General features: G+C 46.4%; 1 protein-coding gene across 2 annotated transcripts; it reads right to left on the bottom strand.

Moving 5' to 3' along the window:
- Positions 1-827: 827 nt before the first annotated feature.
- LOC116937364 (gap junction gamma-1 protein-like) lies at positions 828-13,822 on the bottom strand. 2 transcript variants are annotated; one of them, XM_076061705.1, is made up of 4 exons: positions 13,714-13,822; positions 7,404-7,735; positions 5,962-6,438; positions 828-1,454 (listed from the first exon to the last, which is right to left on the bottom strand). In XM_076061705.1, the coding sequence occupies exons 2-4, from the start codon at positions 7,703-7,705 to the stop codon at positions 1,286-1,288; spliced, it is 948 nt and encodes a 315-aa protein (XP_075917820.1). In that variant the 5' UTR covers positions 7,706-7,735; positions 13,714-13,822; the 3' UTR covers positions 828-1,285. The 2 variants fall into 2 exon arrangements, with proteins under 2 accessions (XP_075917820.1, XP_075917821.1); XM_076061706.1 differs by having other exon boundaries at positions 1,298-1,446.
- Positions 13,823-17,707: the final 3,885 nt, after the last annotated feature.

The raw sequence follows: 17,707 nt of genomic DNA, 5'->3' as shown, positions 1-17,707 counted from the left end.
CATCGTGCTCATCTCTGACCTCTTGTGCAGTTCATTACGAATGTATCAACTAAGGTAATACCGATCGCATTTAGACTCGCATCTGCCGCTGTCACTTCTCGTAAGCTAGCCTATCGCTAATATCAGAGAGGATAAGACTGCTCCGTTTTGAACTTGATAATTTAGACAAATGTCTCTTACAATCACACTTAGCATTAACAGATAAAATGTCCACATCTGATTGGGACCTTGTAGATAACATGACTGTTTTTTTTTTCTGCCGCGACAATGTCAACCAAATGTAAAGTTAACCTGATTGCTAAAGACAATGCACTATCAAAATAATGAGTGCATTGTCTTTGAGCTGTACGCCTTTTGGCATCATCTGGTCGAGCACCAATTGGGTCGAGGCTCAAAAGAAAGCCGTCCCTTGGTGTGGACCAATCAGTTTCAAGGACAATGCATATATTATCATAGTAGGTTTTTTGTTTGCATTTTGACTGCAGGTATTGCGGTTAATGCAGACATGAATCCTCGTAAAAAGGTTTCAGTTTTGTTGCCAGAAAAAAGGGGAAAAACCCTATCATTACATTTTGGTACTGGCAAAGGAGGTCTAATGATGAATAATAGCTTTCAAACACTGCACAAAATTAATGCAGAACTCCAGGTTATCCACTGTTGGCATAGCCAACACCTTAAACGCCTTTTGTTTTGTCAATATAAATCGGAGCAGGCTGTTACGGTATAATAACGACGTGCCCGCTAAACTCGGGCCCTCTTGTCCACTGATGAGTGAGGAAGTTTAACAAAAAATGACAACAGAAACTCACGCAAATTAAGAAGTAAGCTAAAGTAACAAAAATATTTGGGTTTCTTTAATCAAAACACACCTCCATATTGATTACAAACCCTCACGCAAACATTCCCCCCAACTCGTGCGTTTATACGTTGACCGAATGCGAAAGCCACGATGTCACACAAAACGCGTTCTAAGGAGATTTGAACTCTAAATGCTCTGGGTTACAAACCCAGCGCCGTATCACCCGAGCCACGAGGCTGGGTGCTGGCGTGCCCCCCGTGCCGTCGCGAGCGCGTTAGCGGGGTGCCCGCACTCTGCCGCTCGAATCTTAAAAGCGCAAACGGTCGCCTCCGATTGAATCTTGACGGAAGAATGTCAAGAAAACCTCCAAAGTCGAGACGATCAAAACGGTGGCGGGGCATTGGGGGGCCGAGTAAATGGAACGTGGGATGGCAAAAAGCGATTTGAGCGATAACCTACGCCCGAGAGTAAAACTATCCCGCTAAATCAAGACGTGCAGGTCGTGGGGCGCGTCCATGCCGTGGGAGGCGCCGCCAGCGGCGTCGCCCCCAGCTCCGTCTGAAGCTCCTTCAACTCGTCACGGAGCTGCCACAATTCCGATGGTGACGTCGCTCTGGGACCCGCCGTGGACTCCGGCTCGACAGCATCTGCCACCCTAGAAACGAGTCGAATTTCAATAAGAGTATTTTCATTAACAAAATATATATATACACTCTCCATGATAGAGGGTTTTTTGGTTATATCGCATGTATAGTGCAGTGTATAGTGTAGTATAAAGTGCAGTGTATAGTGTAATGTATAGTAGTATAAAGTGCAGTGTATAGTGTAGTGTATAGTAGTGTATAGTGTAGTGTATAGTGTAGTGTATAGCGTAGTGTATAGTAGTGTATAGTGCAGTGTATAGTGTATAGTGTAGTGTATAGTGCAGTGTATAGTGTAGTGTATAGTGTAGTGTATAGTGCAGTGCATAATGTAGTGTATAGTGCAGTGTATAGTGTAGTGTATAGCGTAGTGTATAGTAGTGTATAGTGCAGTGTATAGTGTAGTGTATAGTGCAGTGTATAGTGTAGTGTATAGTGTAGTGTATAGTGCAGTGCGTAATGTAGTGTATAGTGCAGTGGATAGTAGTGTATAGTGTAGTGTATAGTGTACTGTAGTGTGTAGTGTAGTGTATAGTGTAGTGTATAGTGTAGTGTATAGTGTAGTGTATAGTGCAGTGCATAGTGTAGTGTATAGTGCAGTGGATAGTAGTGTATAGTGTAGTTTATAGTGTACTGTAGTGTGTAGTGTAGTGTATAGTGTAGTGTATAGTGTAGTGTATAGCGCAGTGTATAGTGCAGTGTATAGTGTATAGTGTAGTGAATAGTGCAGTGTATAGTGTAGTGTATAGTGTAGTGTATAGTGTAGTGTATAGTGCAGTGCATAGTGCAGTGGATAGTGCAGTGTATAGTGCAGTGTATAGTGCAGTGTATTGTAGTGTATAGTGTAGTGTATAGTGCAGTGTATAGTGCAGTGTATAGTGTAGTGTATAGTGCAGTGTATAGTGCAGTGTATAGTGCACACAACATCTATATACATATTCTTAGCTCTTTCGGTAAAGTCACGTTGAAGGGAAACAATAAAATAATAAAATATATATAAAACAATAAAACCGGATTCCCACCACCATCCATCACAGAAGAATTATCTCATCAAGACTCTGTACCATAGAGCCCAATGCATATCCGACCAGGAACACATAGTCAGTGAACTCAAGCACGCACACCAAGTTCTTAAGGCTAATGGTTACTCCGACTATACAATCCGCAAAGCTATCACTCAAACCATGAAGGACCCTCTTGAGGAGCCTTTCAAAACCATCACTTTACCCTACATTGCGGCGATCACAAAAAAGATCTCTAAAATTTTGAATAAACACAAGATCCAGGTCCGTTTCAACACATTACATAAAATCCGTGATCTGGTTCCGTCTGTAAAAGAAGTGATTCCGGACATACAGTACCCTGGTGTCTACAAACTAAGTTGCCTCTGTGGTAGTAGTTACATTGGAGAAACCAAACGCCACGTCTCGGACCGCATCCGTGAACACAAAGCAGACCTTAAACACCGTACGACCAACACCTCGGCCGTGGCAGATCATTGTTATAATTCAGTAGGCTCACATGACATTGACTTTTCCAAGACAGAGGTTCTTTGTAAGCCATCTGGCTACCATGAGAGATTCGTTCATGAGGCTATCCACATATACAAGCACAGAGACAATTCCAACCGAGAAGATGGATTCTGGCTTAGCAATCATTGGAAAGATTTGATTAACCATTTCAAGTCTTAATTGATTGTTCACGCTTACAGTGGCTTTCAGACAGCATACATTAATTTTTCGTCTCCCCCCTCCTCTTTTCAGAACATAGATGGACTCGTCCTTCTAAATAAACTGCCAAATCGCTGCGCGTGGCGCTGACGTTTTTCTTAAAATAAATAAAGACACTGTAAAAAAATAAAAAAAATAATGCAAACCGACACACCTGATGACGACCGTTTGTGTTATGGTCGAAACGTCGTGAGAATTTTTATTGTTTTATATATATTTTATTATTTTATTGTTTCCCTTCAACGTAACTTTACCGAAAGAGCTAAGAATATGAATTACTGCAGTCACGAAAGCTTTAAATCAAAATCTATATACATAGCTATCAACACATACACTACACTATACACTACACACACAACATCGATATACATTGCTATCAACACATATACTACACTATAAAATATACACAACATATATATAGCTATCAACACGTACACTACACTATACACTACAAACACAACATCTATATCCATAGCTATCAACACATACACTACATTGTACACTACACTATAAACTACACACATCTATATACATAGCTATCAACACATACACTACACTATACAGTATACACTACACACACAACAGCTATATACATAGCTATCAACACATACACTACACTACACACACATCTATATACATAGCTATCAACACATACACTACACTATACACTACACACAACATCTATATATATAGCTATCAACACATACACTACATTATACACTACACTATAAACTATACACAACATCTATATACATAGCTATCAACACATACACTACACTATACACTACACACAACATCTATACATAGCTATCAACACATACACTACACTATACACTACACTATAAACTACAAACATCTATATACATAGCTATCAACACATACACTACACTATAAACTACACACATCTATATACATCGCTATCAACACATACACTACACTATACATTACAAACACAACATCTATATACATAGCTATCAACACATACACTACACTATACACTACAAACACAACATCTATATACATAGCTATAAACACATACACTACATTGTACACTACACTATAAACTACCCACAACAGCTATATACATAGCTATTAACACATACACTACACTATACAGTATACACTACACACACAACATCTATATACATAGCTATCAACACATACACTATACACTACACACAGCATATATATAGCTATCAACACATACACTACATTATACACTACACTATAAACTATACACACCATCTATATACATAGCTATCAACACATACACTACATTATACACTACACTATAAACTATACACAACATCTATATACATAGCTATCAACACATACACTACATTATACACTACACTATACAATACACACAACATCTATATACATAGCTATCAAAACATACACTACATTATACACTATACACTACACACAACATCTATATACATAGCTATCAACACATACACTACATTATACACTACACTATAAACTATACACAACATCTATATACATAGATATCAACACATACACTACACTATAAACTACACACATCTATATACATCGCTATCAACACATACACTATACATTACAAACACAACATCTATATACATAGCTATCAACACATACACTACACTATACACTACAAACACAACATCTATATACATAGCTATAAACACATACACTACATTGTACACTACACTATAAACTACCCACAACAGCTATATACATAGCTATTAACACATACACTACACTATACAGTATACACTACACACACAACATCTATATACATAGCTATCAACACATACACTATACACTACACACAGCATATATATAGCTATCAACACATACACTACATTATACACTACACTATAAACTATACACACCATCTATATACATAGCTATCAACACATACACTACATTATACACTACACTATAAACTATACACAACATCTATATACATAGCTATCAACACATACACTACATTATACACTACACTATACAATACACACAACATCTATATACATAGCTATCAAAACATACACTACATTATACACTATACACTACACACAACATCTATATACATAGCTATCAACACATACACTACATTATACACTACACTATAAACTATACACAACATCTATATACATAGATATCAACACATACACTACATTATACACTACACTAAAAACTATACACAACATCTATATATAGCGGTTGGGAAGCTGACGGAACCGTTATTATTTCCCTTCCACGTGACTTTACTGAAAGAACCAAGAATAAGAGACAGCTTTGTTTAGAGCCTAGTCTCAAACAGTGTTAGATGAGAGGACAATGCCACTACGAAGACATTGACAGCTCGGGGTGAGACACACGAGGCTCTAAAGAAAGCTGTCTCTGGTGTGGAACAATCAGTTTCAAAGACAATGCATCATCATCATCTCGTAGACTACCAGAGCATGTTTTTTTTCTGTTTGCATGTTCATTACAAGTACCGTGTGCGTGGCCAATGCAGTGAGATGATTCCTTGCAAGAGGTTTACGTTTGGTGTTATCATGTTCACACAGCTGTTTTATTACTAGAAAGGGTAAAACCAATTCTTATATTTTGTTACTGGCAAGGGAGGTCCCATGATGTTTTTTTGCTGTTGTCATCATCGGCGAAACGTCACGGAAACTCGAATTGTCGGCGTAGTTGGGGGTCGCTCTCTGACACACAGCCGGCGAGTGTCGAGCCGGTAGCGACCCGGCACATTTAGTTTACGTGACGCAATGCCAACCGCGCCGGCGAGGCCCCCCACCTGCTCCGTGGCCGGTGCCTCCCGCTCAGCGAGTCGTGGATGGTGCCCAGCCCCAGGTAGGCAATCTCGGACAGTTCGAGCAGGAGGCTGAGACCGGCGACTGCGTACATGACCAGAAGGAAGACGGTCTTCTCTGTGGGGCGCGACACAAAGCAGTCGACGCTATTCGGGCAGGGGTCACGGACGCACTTGAAGCGCGGGGCCACCTCCACGCCGTACATCAGGTACTGCCCCACCAGGAAGCCAACCTCGGCCAGCGTGCGGGCCAGCAGCTGGAGGGTGTAGGCCACCATCAGGCCGTCCGTCTTGATCCTCCACCGCTCGTTGTGCTGCTTCCCCTCACCGTCTTCTTCACCCTCCTCCTCCACCTCCTCTTCCACCTCCACCTCCTCCTCTTTCTCCGTGCATTCAATCACGCGGTCGGGGCCGCCGGTTCGCTTGGCTCGCTTGGTTTGTTCGTCTCGCTTGTACTCGATCCTACCACGACAGAGAGCGGCGGCGGCGTCGAAGTTTCACCCCTCGCTACGAGCGAGCCACCGTCGGGACTCGAGGTAAGTGAAAATATTTACCTTCCTTTAAAATTTGACGCTTTATTTACTACTAAGCGGGAAGCACCCGGCGTTGCCCGGGGGAAAACATATATTGAAACACTTCTCAAAACTTAAAAACATAACATATACAAGTGGAAAAAAAAACTTTGATCATTGCCTCATTCGTAAAAACTAAAATGAAACCCAACACGCGGCGTAAAAAAACGTACGCTCGCGCGCCAAGATTCGACTCTTTAGATCGCGCAAAGGAATCGAAGGTTGTAGATTTCTTTAGAATCGGCCTATTCCCGTTTAATCGATACCACAAAGCTCACCAGATATCGATTCTCGCCACACTTCATCGTCATTTCCCCACCCCCCCCCCCCAAAAAATAAGTGTATTTTTATGTTTGCATGGTGTACAGTATGGAAAGTACCCACATGGCAAATTTCAAGTTTGTTGCATGTCGGGAAGTACGCTAAACATTTTGAACAGACACATACTCACAACTTTGCCTTTTATACATGTGCAATTATAATATCGCATGCAAATGTATTATATTTCTTATTGTTGAAGAGTTTAACAATGCTTCCTTTTTGCTGTTGAATCGCAGAATATTTTACGACGCTGACCATGTGTGTGTTTAAACACAGCGCACATTCGCCCTCCCGAACTGAACTAGCCGTTCGGACGTACCGACGGGGGGGCTCGGGAACGGAACTCCGTTCCTAAGTCAAGGGGAAACCTTGCCGGCACTTTCACCGTTCAAACTCGTGACCAAAACGACGGCGCAACCTAATTAAAAAACAAATTAAAACATTTCCAACTGCGGGCAGCCATTCAAATTTCCACCGTAGCCCCCCCCCCCCCCCCCCCCCCACTGTGAAAACTCCCTCCGAGAACCTCGGTACCTGGTGATGCGATGCACTGCGAAGCCGAGGTACAGGATGGTGGGCGTGGCGACCGCGATGATCTGGAACACCCAGAAGCGGACGTGGGAGAGCGGGGCGAAGCTGTCGTAGCAGACGTTCTCGCAACCGGGCTGCGCCGTGTTGCACGAGAAGCGGCCCTGCTCGTCGTAGTAGATGGACTCGCCGGCGACCGTCGTGAGAACGACGCGAAAGATGACGAAGGTGGTGATCCACAGCTTGCTCAGGAAGGTGGAGTGCCGATGAACCTCCTCCAGCAGATGCGTGAGGTAGCCCCAGCTCATCGTGGCCGCCGGTCTAATTCAGCGACGCCGCTGCGGGGAAACGTTCACCCGTGTTTGTACAGGCACTACTCTACTTACAAACATTCAACTTCAGGACTTTTAGAGATAATAAAAAAAACCTATCCCGTTTGTCCAGTTGCCCGTTTGGAATGAGAGTCGTAAGTTCAACCTCCACGCACAATAAATGGCAGTGGTGGCATCTACATTGGCAGAATGTGAAGAACCAGTGGTATCTACATCTGCAGAACATGAAGAACCGGTGGCATCTACATCTGCAGAACGTGAAGAACCAGTGGCATCTACATCTGCAGAATGTGAAGAACCAGTGGCATCTACATCTGTAGAACGTGAAGAACCAGTGGCATCTACATCTGCAGAACGTGAAGAACCAGTGGCATCTACATCTACAGAACGTGAAGAACCAGTGGCATCTACATCTGCAGAACGTGAAGAACCAGTGGCATCTACATCGACAGAACATGAAGAACCAGTGGCATCTACATCTGCAGAACGTGAAGAACCAGTGGCATCTACATCGACAGAACGTGAAGAACCAATGGCATCTACATCTGCAGAACGTGAAGAACCAGTGGCATCTACATCTACAGAAAGTGAAGAACCAGTGGCATATACATCGACAGAACGTGAAGAACCAGTGGCATCTACATCTACAGAACGTGAAGAACGAGTGGCATCTACGTCTACAGAACGTGAAGAACCAATGGCATCTACATCTCCAGAACGTGAAGAACCAGTGGCATCTACATCTACAGAAAGTGAAGAACCTGTGGCATCTACATCGACAGAACGTGAAGAACCAGTGGCATCTACATCTACAGAACGTGAAGAACCAGTGGCATCTACGTCTACAGAACGTGAAGAACCAATGGCATCTGCATCTGCAGAACGTGAAGAACCAGTGGCATCTACATCTACAACGCTGGTAGCGGCCATCGGCAAGTCCAATCAAGTTTCAAGTTTCATTTATTAGGTGTATAGCCCTGTGAGTCATGCGGCTCTTGAGTTCGGGTGCAACCGCAACAAACAAAATATGAACAGAGAAACATCTTAAAGCGACGACGCGTAACGGAAACATCCTGTGATAAAACAGCAAATCTTCCAGAAAAGAAAAAAACTTATTACAACTCTGTGTGCAAAAATCTCACAAACCCATTCTTGAATAAGAGCCTTGAGAATCGGCGAGGAATTCCCCTCCGGGTGAACTGAATCACATCGTTATTATCACTACTGCCCTCTGTTCGAACAGCGTTCATCTATTTTCGTTGTAAAATGTCAATCGGTCACTTGTTCGGAGGTCATGTCCATGAGGACGCATTTCCTAAGAAGGCCACGGCAGTTGCGTTGGTTCCTCGCGCGCTGCCGAGAGACGAGTTCTCGGTGGCACTCGAGAAAAAACAAACGCGCATCCGTCCCGTGCCCTCCTGGATAGCATCATCAATTGCGGTGTATAAGGGAGCAAAGATGCCGCCCGAGAAGACGATTCGTAATTTGTTTTTTTTGGGGTCAAGATCTCTTGTGGACGCGCGCGTGTGTGTGCGTTCGGGCCCTCCTCCACCCGACACAGCCAATCAATAAAATGTTGACTCCCTCGCCTGGTATACAGGAGGTCGTGGATTCGATCCCGAACTTGACGCCTGCTGTGTACTCCATCTCTTCTCTAGCTGTTTAGGCATCCGCTTGCACACAACAACAACCGCCATTCGCCACTAAGTGGCGGTGATGTCACCACGACGCTTGTACCAGGCTATGTGCACCCTGAGGCCACGTGAAGTGTCGAACGCCCGCTAGCAGGAGGTCACGGGGCAGACCCAGGTGCCACGGGTCGACTGACTGAGATGACTGGCTGATGCACCACCTGTGCCCCCTACTGTGCCAACCTGCTGTGCTTTAGCCACCCGGCGCTCCGCTCGTTGTTGTGAGCGTCGCTCCTCCGCCCTCCGTTGTTGTTGGAGGGCGACTGCCTCCAACTGCCCAGTAGCGTCCTTCACGAGCCTCCTCCACAGAGGCCGATCTTGACACCGCTGGTACCAGTCATCGGCAAGGCCACTCAGCTCCACGTCCTCCTGTACCACATCACTCCATCTCCTCTCTAGCCCGTGCCGCGCCCGTTTAGCCCCCTCGATCCGGCCGAACAAAAGCTGTTTCGGCATGCGGTGGCTGGGCATGCGGGCTACATGACCCAGCCAACGCAGCCTTGCCTGCCGGAGGAGCTCACCGATGGGACCTTGCCCAGATCTTTCAAGGATTTGTGAGCTCTTCACACAATCCAGCCTGGTTAAACCCAGGATGGATCGTAGGCAGGCCAGTCTAAATGTTTCTAACCGGTGAAGATGTTCCATTAGGGGGGTCCACGTTTCGCAAGCGTAGAGAAGCGAGGGAATGACTGTGGTCGAGAAGACCTGAAGCTTAATGCGGAGCCACAGACCAGGTAGCTTCCACACAGCGTTACGCAACCGATGAAAAGATATTGCCGCTCGACTGATTCGGAGTGAGACCTCTGCTGTTAAACTGGAGCTGGTCAAAAGCACACTGCCCAGGCATGGGAAACTCTCCACTCGCTCCACAACTGCCCCATCACCGATTGGGAGTTGTGGGGGTGTAGTGTCCGATGGTACAAAATACCCAGGAAGGTGCTTAGTTTTGGTGGGGCTGATGGTAAGGCCCCACCTCTTAGTGGCACGCTCCAGTCTCAGCAGCAGCGTCTCCAACTCCTCCTCTGACTGAGCAGCTATTACCAAATCATCAGCATACATAACGTGGTTGAGCAATAGGGAGCCATCCCTTGACCGCACCCGGGCATCGATTAGCCTCCCATTATATCTGTACCATATGGAGATTCCCCCGGTACAGCTATTGAAGGCTTCACGAACTACGTGGTCAAAATAGATGTTAAATAATGTGGGAGCCAGAGGACATCCCTGTCGCACCCCAAGGTGTACAGGGAATGGCTCTGAATCCCGGCCACGTAGTTTTACCCGGGCCCGCTCACCATCATGAAGGTCCTTAATGATCGTGAGCAGAGGGTCAGGTACTCCAAAAGCACGAAGAACGACCCATAGCCCAGGCCTACTGATGGTATCATAGGCCTTAACCAGGTCAATAAAGCAGAGATGTAGGTCTTGTTGGAATTCCCTACACCTCTGCTGTAGCAGACAGACAGAAAATATGGCATCTGTGCAGGACCGCCCTTTCCTGAAACCGCATTGGGGCTCCGCAAGCCTCTCCTCAGCGTGCCTGGCAAGGCGATGCTGAATAATCCTTGCCAGGACCTTTCTCGGCACACTGAGGAGTGAGATGCCCCTGTAGTTATTACAGTCTGTGCGGTCCCCCTTCTTAAAAAGGGGGACCACCAGGGCATCCTTCCAATCCTGCGGAACCCGTCCAGTGGTCCAGACTGTTGTTATGATGTCATATAGGGCAGTCTGTGCACAAACGCCACCCTCCCTCAGCATTTCGCTTGGGAGATCATCTCTGCCCGCTGCCTTTCCTGGTCTCAGACTCCTGATCGCCTTCAATACTTCCTCAGCAGATAGCACCTCAGCCAGCCACTCACAGGGGGTGACTTCTTCCAATATTTGAGGCACCGCAGCCTCAGCAGGGTCATCCTCATTTTGTGCCACGATGTTTTCCTGGCTGAGGGATTTTCCCTCCCCCAGGACCTCACAGAAATGCTCAGCAAATCTGCGAACCTGTTCCTGGGGGTCGGAAATTGGATCACCGTTTTTTCCCCTAATGATGGTAATAGGTGTGGCGCTGCAGGTTACTTTTTGATGGAGTTAAATAGAGATTTGTGATCATGGGCCACTGAGGCAGCATCTATCTCCTCAGCAACCCGCGACCACCACCCATCCTTGCAGCGCCTCACGGCCCTCCGAACTTCCGAGCGAAGGCTGCGGTAAGCCTCCTCATTCTCTGACGTGGGATTCTGTAGCCGATGACAGTGGGCCTGTCGCTTTTTCTCAACCATCCTGAACACCTCCTCTGTCAGCCAGGGTCTCTGGGGAGGTCTGGACCGCATACCCAAAGCAGCCATTGCAGCTGCATGAGTCACAGTCCTAAACCTCGCCCATTTACCCTCGACATCAGGAGTCGGGGACGATGCCAATCCCAGCCGCAAGCGATGATGAAATTCTCGCTTGCAACTTTCATCAGATAACTGAGACCAGGAAACTTTAGGTTGGAATGGGGTCCTGGGTGTACACCCACCACCGGACCTCCTGAATGCCGCATAGATCCAGCCGGTACCGGTCCAGCTCCCGACAGAGGAGTGGCAGCCTCTCCTCTGCAGTGAGCGTTCGAACATTCCACGTGGCCACCCGTAGTGGCTTTTCGTTGTTTCTGGAGTAGCCCCGAGGGTAGGTATTCAATCTCCTGGCTCCGCCAAATGGGGTTTGGCCAGGAGACGTCATAGACGCCTGGCCCCCCGGGGCCTCCGGCACAAGCTTATTAGTTACATATTTCAGTTTAATTCGTGGTTTCGTGGTAATTAATTGAAGATGGAGGGGTTACCAGCCCCTCGCACCCGTCCAGAGCCCCCGTTTAGCCCCTGTGGTGGAAACATATGCCATGAGGGGAGGAGCCAATCAAAATTGGATCTCCCCCCACAGCACTGTCCACGACAGAGTTGCCCGTCCGGCCCCGCGAGGAGGTAGGGGGTTGTTTTGACAGACAACAAAGATAAAGATCCCCCGTATAGCCTGAACAGACTGTAGGGGCAAGTGCTGTTAGCGAGCACCTATGAAGGCCGGAACGGTACACGAGGGGGTGGGTGGCCAGCACCACGCCCGACCGCCTTTGTCTCCCTAGTGGCAATGTTTACACACCGCACCAGGTACTCATTTTGAGGCTGAGTCGACCTAGGGGAGGCCCGGGACCGGTTCAGATAATCGTCACTGGTGTTGGCCGTGAGCGGGAATCGAACCCGGGTCGCCAGGTTCATAGCGCAGCGCGCTAACCGCTACACTATCGCTCCCCACCAAACACAGACACACACACAGACACACACACACAGACACACAGACACACACACACATACACACAGACACACACACAGACACACACACACAGACACACACAGAGACAGACACACACACACACAGACACAAACACACAGACACACACACAGACACACACAGACACACACACAGACACACACACACTGACACAAAACACACAGACACACACACACACAGACACACACAGACAGACACACACAGACACACACACACACAGACACACACACACAGACACACACACAGACACACACACTGACAGACACACACAGACACACACACAGACACACACAGACACACACACACACAGACACACACAGACAGACACACACAGACACACACACAGACACACACAGACACACAGACACACACACTGACACAAACACAGACACACACACAGACACACACACAGACACAGATACACACACAGACACACACACACACAGACACACACAGACACACACACACAGACACACACACAGACACACACAGACACACAGACACACACACTGACACAAACACAGACACACACACAGACACACACACACAGACACACACACACAGATACACACACAGACACACACACACACAGACACACACAGACACACACACAGACACACACAGACAGACACACACACTGACACAAACACAGACACACACACAGACACACACACACAGATACACACACACACAGACACACACAGACAGACACACACAGACACACACACAGACACACAGACACACACACTGACACAAACACAGACACACACACAGACACACACACAGACACACACACACACAGACAGACACAGACACACACACAAACACAGACACACACACACAGACACACACTGACACAGATCTCGGGGCCGTGGCCACAGCAGCAAGGGGAGACAAAGACGGCAGCGGCTGCGTGGGAGACAGCGCAGAGAGAGAGGGAAGGAGGAGGAGGGTGGTGGAGTGGTGGAGTCAGACCTCTGTTGGAGCGCCCGGGAGCCCAGGAGACGTCCCGAGCAGCTGGGAGATGACGCAGAGAGATGAGAGACAGGGACAGCACCTAGCTAGGACGCCACCTTCCAGCCCCTCCCCCTCACTTCCAGCCCTTCCCCCTCACTTCACCCCCTCCACATCCGCCCCTCCCCCACATCCGGCCCCCCTCCACATCCGGCCCCTCTTTCGTCCTCTCTTTGGACCCTCCCCCCGGGCCCTCCCCTCACTTATGCCCCTCCCCCCTCGCTTCCGCCCTTCCTACCCTCCCCCCCTCGCTTCCGGCCCTCCTCTCCCCCGTCACCTCCCTCACCTCCGCCCCCCCCTCGCCCCTCACTTCAGACCCCGCCCCCCCTCACTTCCGGCTCCTCCCTTCTCATTCCCCTCCCTTCCCCCCCTGTTGTGGGCGAGGGGTTCGCACCATGAGCTGGAGAACCAAACAACCCGCAGACTGCCTGCTGCTGGATCTCCTCTCTGTTTCAAAGAACACATTTGAACAAATTTTGACCTCGGGTCTTTGCTCATCTACCGGCTTCACATTCCCTATTGCCCGTACAAAAACCCGGAGGAAGGGCCTTTGCTATTGATGCCCCCAGGGTCTGGAATGCTATTGCCAATAAACTGCAACTTGAATCGCTACCTATGAGATATTCACTCAAAACTACTCTAGAGGAGTTGTACACCCCTAGCTTGCCACTGCTATTCAGTGGCCTAAAATAAAATAAAATGTTTCGCTCCGGATGACCGCTGCAAAGTATTATCTTTCGATTTAAAGCTTTCGTGACTGCAATGATTCATCTTCTTTGGTTCTTTCGGTAAAGTCACGTAGAATGAGAATAAAATAATAAATTGATCAAATAAAATAACACAATAATATTCTCACGACGTTTCGGCCACAACACAAGCGGCCTTCATCAGGTGAAGGGAGCGAGACTGTCTGGTAGGACAGCACTGGAGTGAGAGAGCCACGTTCAGATCACGGCTTTTAAGCTGTGTGAGAGGAACAAAGAGCCTTGACGAAGGGATTAGCATAAAATTTAGCATTGAAATGGCTGAATGATTAGCTTGTGACTGGTCACAGAAATAGCTATGTTAAAAGTTAAAGCATACACATCCGCAGAGGCACCCATTGTTAAAAGGAATTAGCATAGAATTTAGCATTGAAATAGCTAAATTAAGGCATACACATCCGCAGAGGCACCCCTTGATAATGGGATTAGCATAGAATTTAGCATTGAAATGGCTGAGTGATTCGCTTGTAACTGCTACAGAAATAGTTACGTTGAAGTCAGAGCATACACATTCACCGAGGCACTTAGTACAAATCAAACAGGAGAATTTAGCATTGAAATAACTAGGCGAATTTAGCATTGAAATAACTGGGTGATTTGCTAGTGACTGGTCACAGAAATGACTACACATCTGAGCTATTCACAGTACTATATAGTGAACCAATGAAAACTAAAATATAAATTACCTTCATGTTATCAATAAACTCTATATTCTCCAATCAGCTAAGCTACCAACCATAAGTCGTTATATATCACAATGCTATATGGCGAAAAAATGGGTGGATTCTTACCCTCAAATTTCCGTACCACGGATATCTACGGGCCCCGTTCAGATGGACGAGTTCGTCCATGGTCGGAACAGAGGAGGGGGAGAGAGACAGCTGCGAAGCCCTAGTATACTCCATGTTGTAAACCATACCATTAACCGTGGTGTGACAGGTATTAAGAGGCAATGCTGGCGAAAGAGCTGCGGTCTGAAGGTCATCGTAAAATTACAATTAATTAAGAACAGAAATGATTTAACACATCTTTCCAGTGGTTACTAAGCCTGAATCCATCTTCTCGGTTGAAATTGTCTCTGTGCTTGTATATGTGAATGGCCTCATGAACGAATCTCTCATGGTAGCCAGTTGGTTTGCAAAGAACCTCCGTCTTGGAGAAGTCAATGTCATGTGAGCCCACTGAATTGTAACAGTGATCTGCCACGGCAGAGGAGTTCGTCCTACCGTGTTTCAAGTCTGCTTTATGTTCGCGGATGCGGTCCGAGATATGTCTTTTGGTTTCTCCAATGTAGCTACTACCACAGAGGCACTTTAGTTTGTAAACGCCCGGGTACTGTATGTCTGGAAGAGCATCTTTTACAGATGGAACTAAATCACGGATTTTGTGTACTGTGTTGAATCGGACCTGGATCTTGTGTTTATTCAGGATTTTGGAGATCTTTTTAGTGACCCCTGCAATGTAGGGTAAGGTGATGGTTTTGAGTGGCTCCACAAGAGGATCCTTCTTCATGACTGGAGTGATGGCTTTGCGGATTGTGTAGTCAGAGTAGCCATTAGCCCTGAGAGCCTGGTGTACGTGCTTGAGTTCACTGGTAATGTATTCCTGGTCGGAAATGCATTGGGCTCTATGGTATAGAGTCTTGATGAGGCAGTTCTTCTGGGATGGATGGTGGTGGGAATCCGGTTTCAAGTAAGCATCTGTATGGGTAGCTTTCCTGTAGACAGAGTGGCTCATTGAACCATCATGTCTCCTTTTAATTAAGACATCCAGAAAGGGTAGTTTGCCATCTTTTTCGACCTCCATGGTAAATAGAGCCCAATGCATTTCCGACCAGGAACACATTACCAGTGAACTCAAGCACGTACACCAGGCTCTCAGGGCTAATGGCTACTCCGACTACACAATCCGCAAAGCCATCACTCCAGTCATGAAGAAGGATCCTCTTGTGGAGCCACTCAAAACCATCACCTTACCCTACATTGCAGGGGTCACTAAAAAGATCTCCAAAATCCTGAATAAACACAAGATCCAGGTCCGATTCAACACAGTACACAAAATCCGTGATTTAGTTCCATCTGTAAAAGATGCTCTTCCAGACATACAGTACCCGGGCGTTTACAAACTAAAGTGCCTCTGTGGTAGTAGCTACATTGGAGAAACCAAAAGACATATCTCGGACCGCATCCGCGAACATAAAGCAGACTTGAAACACGGTAAGACGAACTCCTCTGCCGTGGCAGATCACTGTTACAATTCAGTGGGCTCACATGACATTGACTTCTCCAAGACGGAGGTTCTTTGCAAACCAACTGGCTACCATGAGAGATTCGTTCATGAGGCCATTCACATATACAAGCACAGAGACAATTTCAACCGAGAAGATGGATTCAGGCTTAGTAACCACTGGAAAGATGTGTTAAATCATTTCTGTTCTTAATTAATTGTAATTTTACGATGACCTTCAGACCGCAGCTCTTTCGCCAGCATTGCCTCTTAATACCTCTCACACCACGGTTAATGGTATGGTTTACAACATGGAGTATACTAGGGCTTCGCAGCTGTCTCTCTCCCCCTCCTCTGTTCCGACCATGGACGAACTCGTCCGTCTGAACGGGGCCCGTAGCTATCCGTGGTACGGAAATTTGAGGGTAAGAATCCACCCATTTTTTCGCCATATAGCATTGTGATATATAACGACTTATGGTTGGTAGCTTAGCTGATTGGAGAATATAGAGTTTATTGATAACATGAAGGTAATTTATATTTTAGTTTTTATTGGTTCACTATATAGTACTGTGAATAGCTCAGATGTGTAGTCATTTCTGTGACCAGTCACTAGCAAATCACCCAGTTATTTCAATGCTAAATTCGCCTAGTTATTTCAATGCTAAATTCTCCTGTTTGATTTGTACTAAGTGCCTCGGTGAATGTGTATGCTCTGACTTCAACGTAACTATTTCTGTAGCAGTTACAAGCGAATCACTCAGCCATTTCAATGCTAAATTCTATGCTAATCCCATTATCAAGGGGTGCCTCTGCGGATGTGTATGCCTTAAGTTAGCTATTTCAATGCTAAATTCTATGCTAATTCCTTTTAACAATGGGTGCCTCTGCGGATGTGTATGCTTTAACTTTTAACATAGCTATTTCTGTGACCAGTCACAAGCTAATCATTCAGCCATTTCAAT

The sequence above is a fragment of the Petromyzon marinus genome, unplaced genomic scaffold (assembly GCF_048934315.1).
Source record: "Petromyzon marinus isolate PM22_M1 ecotype Great Lakes invasive population unplaced genomic scaffold, UKy_Petmar_22M1.pri1.0 PM_G_Scaffold_4, whole genome shotgun sequence".
NCBI classification, from domain to species: Eukaryota; Metazoa; Chordata; class Hyperoartia; order Petromyzontiformes; family Petromyzontidae; genus Petromyzon; species Petromyzon marinus.
This window is presented reverse-complemented; position numbering and strand designations above follow the sequence as displayed.